The sequence below is a fragment of the Ranitomeya variabilis genome, chromosome 1 (genome assembly GCF_051348905.1).
Source record: "Ranitomeya variabilis isolate aRanVar5 chromosome 1, aRanVar5.hap1, whole genome shotgun sequence".
Lineage (NCBI taxonomy): Eukaryota > Metazoa > Chordata > Amphibia > Anura > Dendrobatidae > Ranitomeya > Ranitomeya variabilis.
Window position 1 is genome coordinate 981,127,463 of NC_135232.1, and position 9,282 is coordinate 981,136,744.

General features: G+C 43.0%; 1 protein-coding gene across 1 annotated transcript; it reads right to left on the reverse strand.

The window, feature by feature from the left end:
• Positions 1-1,861: 1,861 nt before the first annotated feature.
• Positions 1,862-5,182, reverse strand: LOC143799794 (uncharacterized). The gene is made up of 4 exons (XM_077281163.1): positions 5,134-5,182; positions 3,579-3,611; positions 3,086-3,417; positions 1,862-2,701 (listed from the first exon to the last, which is right to left on the reverse strand). The coding sequence occupies exons 1-4, from the start codon at positions 5,180-5,182 to the stop codon at positions 2,312-2,314; spliced, it is 804 nt and encodes a 267-aa protein (XP_077137278.1). The 3' UTR covers positions 1,862-2,311.
• Positions 5,183-9,282: the final 4,100 nt, after the last annotated feature.

The window sequence follows — 9,282 nt, forward strand, 5'->3', positions numbered from 1 at the left end:
AGAAAGGGGATCACCACAACAAGGAAATGGCGAAAAATTATATATACACAGCTTTATTGAAATATATATACAAACAAGGGTAACAAACACATGGACATATAAAAACACTTAAAAAGCATGCAAATGCTATACACAACAGCCCCTAATACGGCCGTACCCCACATAGGACTCGAGTCATGTACATATGATGTAATTACCTAGAACCAAATTGCTCATAGAATGAAAGAAATAGGCCAAGCTACCTGGGCACTCCCCTGGGTACTGCAAATGGGAACAGACCACTAATAGTGTGAATGCAAAATAGCAAGAGTATAAAGCCCACATAGACATACAAATCCCTGCACTGCAAGTGCTAGATAAGGGACACACATGCACAAACCTGCCTAGCAAGTAGAGACGACAGGTGTGTACATAACGGTACATAAATGTCAAGCAGCAAAAAATATATCAGCATAATGCCTCAATAGCATGTGACTAACTATCTAACATGCCACTATACAGAAAAATAGCACCAAGATAGTGTGAGCTGTAGAGATAGCATATTACCCAGGGCACATGATGCCCAAGCCTATAGCGCCTGGAAAAAGAGTCCTAATGTGGGCTACAAGGAGACCCAACGCGTATCGCCACCACACCGGGCAGCTTCGTCAGGGGTAATTTAAAGACCAAGTACTTGCCCCTTATATAACACATAAATGAATAGCATTACCATAATCAGCTGTGCTGCTGCTAGATCGGCCGCATGGAGTAGTATGAGTCACACCAACATAGAGAATCTCCCCCATCTGAGCATGCTCCGGCATCGAACGCTGATTGGTGTGAAAATACAGTTGCCGGGGAGACAAGAAATGCTTCCAGAGTTTAACCCTTCGGTATGAGGGAGCCACTACATGCACCACGCTGCAATGTAATCCATAACTGCAGCAAATGCAAGTGCCGGCTGGCACATACCGATCAGATGTCAGTGTCACACATGTGCAGCCTGGAGCAATGCTGGGATCGCTCTACACAGGCTCCTGTCGCATATTAATGAATGCCCAAACCGAATAATCCAGGCAATCAAAGCACACAAAATCGTTTGAAAAATAGAGGTGCCCACACAGTATAAAACATAATGTATCCACCATATTGGCTATGCAAAGGACCATAGGATACCAGTAGGATGAATGAGCGCAAATTACGCTACATAAATCCAACCAGTAAACCACTACTAACCCATATGTTCAGAAACTGCGTAACGATCGCACAGCGCATGCTCCTGCGCCGCATAGTGATAGAAACCTGCAAAAAATATCAGAGCTGTCAAGACGCATTAAGATGAGCCAAATACACTGTATGAGCTGTCATACTGCCAATAAAGTATGTGAGTGCTAATGCCATGAGAGGGAACCGCTCCATGCACCACGCTACGATACCACCCATAGATGCAGCAAGTACAAGCGCCAGCTAGCACATACCGATCAGATGCTGTTGCCACATAAGTATAGCCTGGAGCAATACTGAGATCGCTCTACACAGGCTCCTGCGTCGTATAATAAGAAATACCCAAAATTACCCAGGCAATCAGGATGCCATTCAGTGAGCACTTCAAAGTAGAAGTGTCCACACAGTGTAAAACGCATCCACTGCAGTAACTGTGCAGGAATGCAATAAAACACCAAACGAATGAATGCATGCAGCCAACGCTACATAACTAACCAGTTAACCCCCTCATGTCCTGTGTGTTCAGGAGCAGCGTAACAATCACACTGCGCATACTCCTACGCTGCATAGCGTTAGGAGCCTGTATAGAATAACCAGGACTATCAAAATGCTTTAGATGGACCCTATTTACTGTAGGGTTACACCCTAACCCCATAGAATGAAAAATACATTAACGCACATGAACTTGCAACGATATTATAATGGAAGGTACACAGTGGACAAGAAACTCACAGACTATCAAAGATATAGTAGAGGTGCCAAATATTAAAGGGCATTTACAGCAAACCCCACGACTATACCCGAAAGGCCTTATTAAGTGTAGTGGCACAGGGGAGCCAATCTGAATACCCGAATATCCTGGCCCTAAGATGAAAAACAGTGGTACACTTAGGGATTAGAGAACACAAAGACCCCCTATAGATATACAGTACCTCATGAAGGAGTAATCTTTATTGCGCCCACCAACATATACTCATGAATACAGGGACAAAAAATCGTAGATACCATAGTAGAGACTCATATTGCCCCCTGCAACCACGGACACCATAGGTGGTACAGAAAGACATATAGGTCGCTATAGTAGATAACCCAGGGGAGGCCAATTCAATCAGGTTTGTTTGTAAAACCCTGTAAATAGAAGGTCCTCATTGAGACCAAAAGGAGTTAGACAATTAAGATCGAAAATCCATCTAGATTCACGCCTCAAAAGTTCCAGGGTGACATTGCCCCCTCTAATGTTCGTTTGAACGCCCTCCAATCCAAGTATCTTGGTATCCACCAGTTGGGAGTTATGTTCGTCCAGGTAGTGTGTAGCCACTGACGTTAAAGTCTTTCCTTTAGCCTTATCCGCTTTAGCCATGGAAATATTTGAGAAGTGTTGCTGTATGCGTTTCCTCAACTCCTGTGTAGTCTGTCCGACATACACCTTACGGCACGGGCATATCAAAGCGTACACCAGGTTCCGAGATTTGCAATTGAAGTAAGCCTTAGTGGAGATCTGTAAAGGCAAAGTGGGCAAGGTAATAACTCTATCACCAACCATATAGGGACAAACATTACAATTCCCACAAGGGAATGTACCCGTGAGTCTGACCCCCCTATTCAACCTCTTGGTTGGCCGCTGAAAATGGCTATGGCTCAAACAGTCCCTCAAATTTTTAGCCCTCCTAGCTATTAGACTCGGTTGAGTAGCAATGTGTGGTTGCAATCTGACCTCACTACGCAAAATACCCCAATATTTGGAGAGGATATTTCTTACATCCGTCCACTGGTTATTATAGGCCGTAATAACCCCCAATGGTTTAACAGATGTCTTAGCACGAGGATGTAAGAGAACCGACCTGTCGCTATCTCTTGCTGCAACAAAAGCGCGAGAGATTACCTTGTGTGGGTATCCACGTTCACGAAAGCGTGTAGTGAGTTCCCGAGAGCATCTGTCGAAGTCATCTTGCTGGCTACAGTTCCTCTTGACTCTGAAAAACTGTCCTCTCGGAATGCCTGTCTTCAAATGTTGAGGATGGAAACTATTGAAGTGGAGGAGACTATTAGTAGCTGTAGGCTTCCGATACAAGGTGGTATTGATTTTTGTCTCCCTCACACTCAGTTTAAGGTCCAGGAATTCAATATCCACTTGGGAGTAATGAGATGTCAATCGGATGTTCCATGGATTTTCATTTAGTGTCTTGACAAATTCCTGACACTCATCCAGGGTGCCTGTCCAGAGGAATAGAACATCATCAATATATCGAAGCCACTTGATAACATATTTGGCATACCCCTCCAGACAGTACACCCTGGTAGCCTCCCACCACCCCAAAAAGAGGTTGGCATAAGCCGGGGCACAGCGAGCCCCCATAGCCGTGCCCCTCACTTGCCTATAGAAGACACGGTCAAAGGTGAAGAAGTTCCTATCCAGGATAAACAGCAGCAGATCCAACAGAAACGAATCGTGTCTCCTATCCCCCGATGAATTCAAGTCCAGAAAATACGCTACAGCTTGTGTCCCCAACTCATGGCTTATACACGTGTAAAGGGACTCCACATCCAGGGTCACCAGCCACGTGTTGGGAGGAACCTCGAAGTCCTGCAGCAATGAAATCAGAGATGTTGAGTCCTTGACATACGATTGTAAATTAAGGACCAGGGGCTGAAGAAAAAAGTCAATGTAGGTGCAGGGACGCTCAAGTAGTCCCCCTATCCCCGACACTATAGGCCTGCCCGGTGGAACCTCCAACGACTTATGGACCTTGGGGAGCATGTAAAAGGTCGGGGTCCTAGGATGTTGGGTGGTCAAAAACTCTCTCTCACGTTTATTAATGATGTTATATGTAAACGCATTATCTAACAGCCGGTTTAATTAAGCAAGTTGAATATTAAATGATCTCTAAAAAGCATAAAGTTAAAGATGACACATTTCCTATATATTTTAGGCAAAAATATATATTTATATTTTCATCTTTTACATTTTGTTCACAATAACAGTCATTTTTACCAGGGGTTAACAACTACTGACATTTTGGAATCAAAGAAAATGTGATGTCCACATGCCGGGACACCATGGAGTACCTCCCAAAGGCATTGATTGATCCTACATAGACAAAGGAGTACTTACTCACAATGAACAATATTAGAAAAAGAGTGAGGCTGTGTGTAACTACATAGTGAAAAAATATTTATTAATACAAAAACCTCATATAAAAAATATAAACACAAAATACAAGTCAAGGCAAAGTTGAAAAATACACGACGTAAGACATTGAAAGGGGAGAGAGCCCGGCCGCACAGTTGCCACTGACCCCAGTAGTAATTAGGCAAGGTACTAGCAAAATACTTAGCACAGGCAAAGTTGATGCATAACCCCTATAGGGCATATGAGGAAAGTTCCTCTACTGGCCTTTATAAGTAAATCTGTGAGGTCACTTAGCCATGCTCCTAATTGTAAGGGAATAAAGTGCCGCTAATAGTGCCAAAGCTTTTACCAGGGGTGCCTACATTTTTACATGCCACTGTAATGTTTGGTAAGCTAGTAATATGGGAATATATGTTGAGAAGGTCATCTGCGTATAAGGCAACTTTTTGTTCTTTTGTTCAAATTAGGATGCCTTTAATTGAAGTATTATTGCGAAGGGCTACTGCTATATGTTTCCATAATCAGTATGTACAATAAAAGGAATAGAGGGTATTCCTAACAAGTGCCATTATGTATTTGAAAAGAATGTGAAAGTGAACCACTAACTCTAACTTGGGCTGAGGGGAAAGTATACAGGACGAGTATTTTGTGTAATATGACCCCTTGCAAACCAAGCCTCCGAAGAGACTAAAACATAAATACCCTCTGAAAGGCTTTCTCACCATCAATTGACAGGACACAGACTAGAAAGCCAGATCTCCTGGTTCCATCTATGAGAGATATAGTCTGAATGGTGTTACCTCTGGCTTCGTGGTCAGGTACAAACCATACCTGGTCTTGATTTATCATCAAGGGCAAGAGGGATGGCAGCTTTGTATATAACTTGATATCTGTGTTGATTAGAGTTATCGGGCGATAGCTGCTACAGAGTTAGGGATACTTCCCAGATTTGTGGAGAACTCTAAGCTTGGAAGCTTGGAGTGGGAATGAGCTCCCTGAAGAAATATGGTTACACATTAATAGTAATAGACTCAGTGAGTCAGAAAATAATTTGCAAAATCCAGCTGTATAACCATCTGGACCTAGGCTTTTTCCAGATTTCAGATTTCCAATGACAAGTCATCTCCTCTAAGGTGAAATCATCTTCAAGACTCATCACTACCTCAGTCCACTTATGCGTGAGTAGATTGGGACTTATGCATGAGGAGATAAGATCTAATTTTCTCCTGAAGTTGAGCTACGGGGAGATTGCTATAGTGACCCCTAATATTATAGAGGGATTTGTAAAAGTCACTGAAGCTAGACATAATATCCTGTACTACAGTATGTACCTTTTTACCTACTGAGTTATTAATAAGGGGAATGTAAGTGGTTAAATGCGCGGGTGCAATTCTTTTGATAGCAAATGTCGTTTCTGTTAAATAAATAGTAAAAGGGACTTCTAATGCATTCTCTATTATGCATCAGGATTTTTTATCTAGAATGGCTAGGAGTTTATGGTGGATGGTAGAGAGTTTACTGTAAATAGAGGGGCAGGGATGACACTTATGTTGATGCTCTAATAGAGTGATTTGAGAAGAGTGTGAAGTTACCTCTACAACATGTTCCTTGTCAAGGCATGTGCCGTGTGAGATAAGGATACCCCGCAGGACACCCTTAAGTACCTTCCACTTGATGGAGGGGGATATGGGTCAGATACAAAGTTCTGGATAGATTGCTTGAGTTCTGTGAGGCAGAGAGTGTTTTGGAAAAAGTTCTCGTTTAGGAGCCATGTGTAGCTGGGCCTCAGATGAGAGACTCGTTCCATGGAGAAATATATATGGTCCGACTATACCATAGACCCTATCTCTGTCTTCACCTGGAGGTGAAGAAGTGAATGAGAAATTAAGAAATAGTCCATTTAGATGAATATAGAATGGGCTTGCGAATAGAAACAGTAGACCTTAGTTTCTGGATGAAGGATCCTCCACACATCAACCAACCTCAGGCTGCTTAATTGTCTTTTAATTCCTTGTATGGATGAAACAGGATGAGTGGACTTACCTGTAGATACACCTATTTATGGGTTATTATGGAAATTGCCACCCAATATCACAGGAGATGAACCTGCAAACTTCTCCAGTAGTTTCCAACAGTAGGAGCTAAATTTTTGTTGGCCCTGATTGCTTACATGTATTTTCTCAATCTCAAAACTGCGGGAGGCCCAGGATACTTGTAAAAAGACTCCTATCTGCCTAATTTATCAATAAGAGAATTTAGAACTACAGGAGAACATATTTGTCAAAGGCCACTGACACCCCTTTAGATATGGAATCCAGGTTGGTATTGTGGAACCTGGATGGATAATATTTGGAGATACAATTAGGAGCCTAGTCAGATCAAAAATGGGACTCTTGGATCATTAAAATTGAAACTTGTTTGTAAATAGAGTAAGCAATTTGCACTCTTTTTTCTGGTAGGCTGAGGCCCTTTACATTAAAGGAACAAAACTTAAGCTTAGCCATATTCGTCTTTGATCAGAGGTATAAGGGTACTGTCTCACAAAACGATTTACCAACGATCACGACCAGCGATACGACCTGGCCGTGATCGTTGGTAAGTCGGTGTGGTCGCTGGGGAGCTGTCACACAGACAGCTCTCCAGCGACCAACGATGCCGAGGTCCCCGGGTAACCAGGGTAAACATCGGGTTACTAAGCGCAGGGCCGCGCTTAGTAACCCGATGTTTACCCTGGTTACCGTCGTAAATGTAAAAAAAAACAAACAGTACATACTCACATTCCGGTGTCCGTCAGGTCCCTTGCCGTCTGCTTCCCGCACTGACTGACTCCCGGCCGTAAAGTGAAAGCAGAGCACAGCGGTGACGTCACCGCTGTGCTCTGCTTTCACTTTACGGCCGGGAGTCAGTCAGTGCGGGAAGCAGACGGCAAGGGACCTGACGGACACCGGAATGTGAGTATGTACTGTTTGGTTTTTTTTACATTTACGACGGTAACCAGGGTAAACATCGGGTTACTAAGTGCGGCCCTGCGCTTAGTAACCCGATGTGTACCCTGGTTACAAGCGAACGCATTGTTGGATCGGTGTCACACACACCGATCCAACGATGACAGCGGGAGATCCAGCGACGAAAGAAAGTTCCAAACGATCTGCTACGACGTACGATTCTCAGCAGGGTCCCTGATCGCTGCTGCGTGTCAGACACAGCGATATCGTATGGATATCGCTGGAACGTCACGAATCGTACCGTCGTAGCGACAAGAGTGCCACTGTGAGATGGTACCCTAAGGCAGTTGAGATTGGTAAACCACTTTAGGTGAAAGGTGGAGAAGAAAAGGAATGATAAAAAAGAGTAGAAGGTTAAAAGGAAAAGAGGTAAGGCACCCCTTAAGCCATATGTACTTAATCAAATGATGATAAACACCCTCGCCAGGGTGAACGGAGGAAGCCAATAGCAGGAAGGAGCCTCGTACTGTCCACCTTGAACTCTATAACCAATTATAACACAGTACTCCAAAGTGTAATATAAAAGGAGAGTTTTTTCCTTCTCCTTCCCTTCTTTTTCCTTCCCTCCTCCAAAACAAAGGGAGAAGAAAACAAAAAAAAAAACATTTTCTAGATCAGATGCAGATATTTAAAAAAAAAGTGAATAGGTAGATAAGAAGATAAACAATGGTGTCATGTAATTTGGGAGCCCCACGGTTAAGTAGGGGCTATGTAGTATAATACATGATTATCAATACCATTGAACTATCAGTATAGGACCAGATATACTCTGATTTTATTGCCTATGTAGCGAAGGCCAGGAAAGCAGAACTAAAACATGCAAATATGAAGACTCCTCAAGTATTTTTAGCTGGTACGGCACACTTGCATTTATTCGGACAAAAGGCATCTTGCCACCTTAGGAGGTGTGATAGATAAATGATTTGTTGATGGCCATTTTGATAAGTCTACCATCTGCAGTTCAAAAGACCCCAAGAAGTTGGCGAGGTCTCCCAGTTTACAGAATATCGCTGACTTTCCATCTCTGGATGCGAATAAGTTGAAATGGAAACTTTCTACTGTAATGGATGTCTTTTCTATTGAATGGGAATTCAATAGGAACAAAATAAGTCTCCATGTCCTCTTTAGCTGAAGCGTTTATCTTGCGAGGTCCGGCAAAATCAATAATTGAGAACCTTGGAAGTCAGTAATCCCTTTCAGACCTTGCAACGGCTATAATGTATTCTTTAACTTTAACTTTAAAAATATGGACTCTGCAGATTACATCTCTAGGATGCATTGCGGTGGTAGGTTTGGGGCTCAGGTAAGAAGAGCTTCTGTGTGGTAACATCCAAGTTAGATGGGTTGATGATCTTAGGCAATACACAAATATGGATGTTATTCCCTCTGTTGCTCTCCTTGAGGTGATCTCCAGCTTGGTAGAGTGGTATAGGATGACTTTTCGGTGTGATTGGCATTCTTGTAGAACAGAATCCTGTATTTTCCCGACCTCTTCCACCCTGTTAGTGAATTCCGATTTGAGCATTTAGAGTTCACGCTTGTATGTGGCTTTCAAGTTCTTCTTGGCAGGTAGTGTTCTAAGGTGCAAGTTAAGATCATGAAGATTCAAATCCTCTAAGTCCTCACTAGAGTTATCAGGCAGTGAGCAATGAGGGTTGATTTCCAGCTGCACAGATGGTGCCATTTTAAACCTTGTGTTCCAGAGTTGAGTTGTTTGTAAGGTGCACAGGGCAGTGGTCATGGGCGAGAGGTTGTTGTTCTTCCACACCCTGGCACCTTTCAAGCAAATAGTGTCCTGTCTGTCGTGTGCTCTGTCTGATTTGAAGAACACTCATTTTTTGTCCAGAGGTCAGCTCCCCGATTCTAGATCTGGATGCGACAAAATAGTCAACAGCAGACATGTTTTCCTTTTTAAACCAGTCAACATTTCTCAGCAGATCAAGT

What these genes read in the sequence shown, in the direction of transcription:
- LOC143799794 (XM_077281163.1), bottom strand. Translation starts at nt 5,182, where the DNA reads ATGATAAATCAAGACCAGGTATGGTTTGTACCTGACCACGAAGCCAGA. An exon ending in ACCTGACCACGAAGCCAGAG is followed by an intron (nt 3,612 to 5,133) that starts GTAACACCATTC and finishes TATCCTGGATAG; the next exon opens with GAACTTCTTCACCTTTGACC. An exon ending in TTTGACCGTGTCTTCTATAG is followed by an intron (nt 3,418 to 3,578) that starts GCAAGTGAGGGG and finishes TCCTCTGGACAG; the next exon opens with GCACCCTGGATGAGTGTCAG.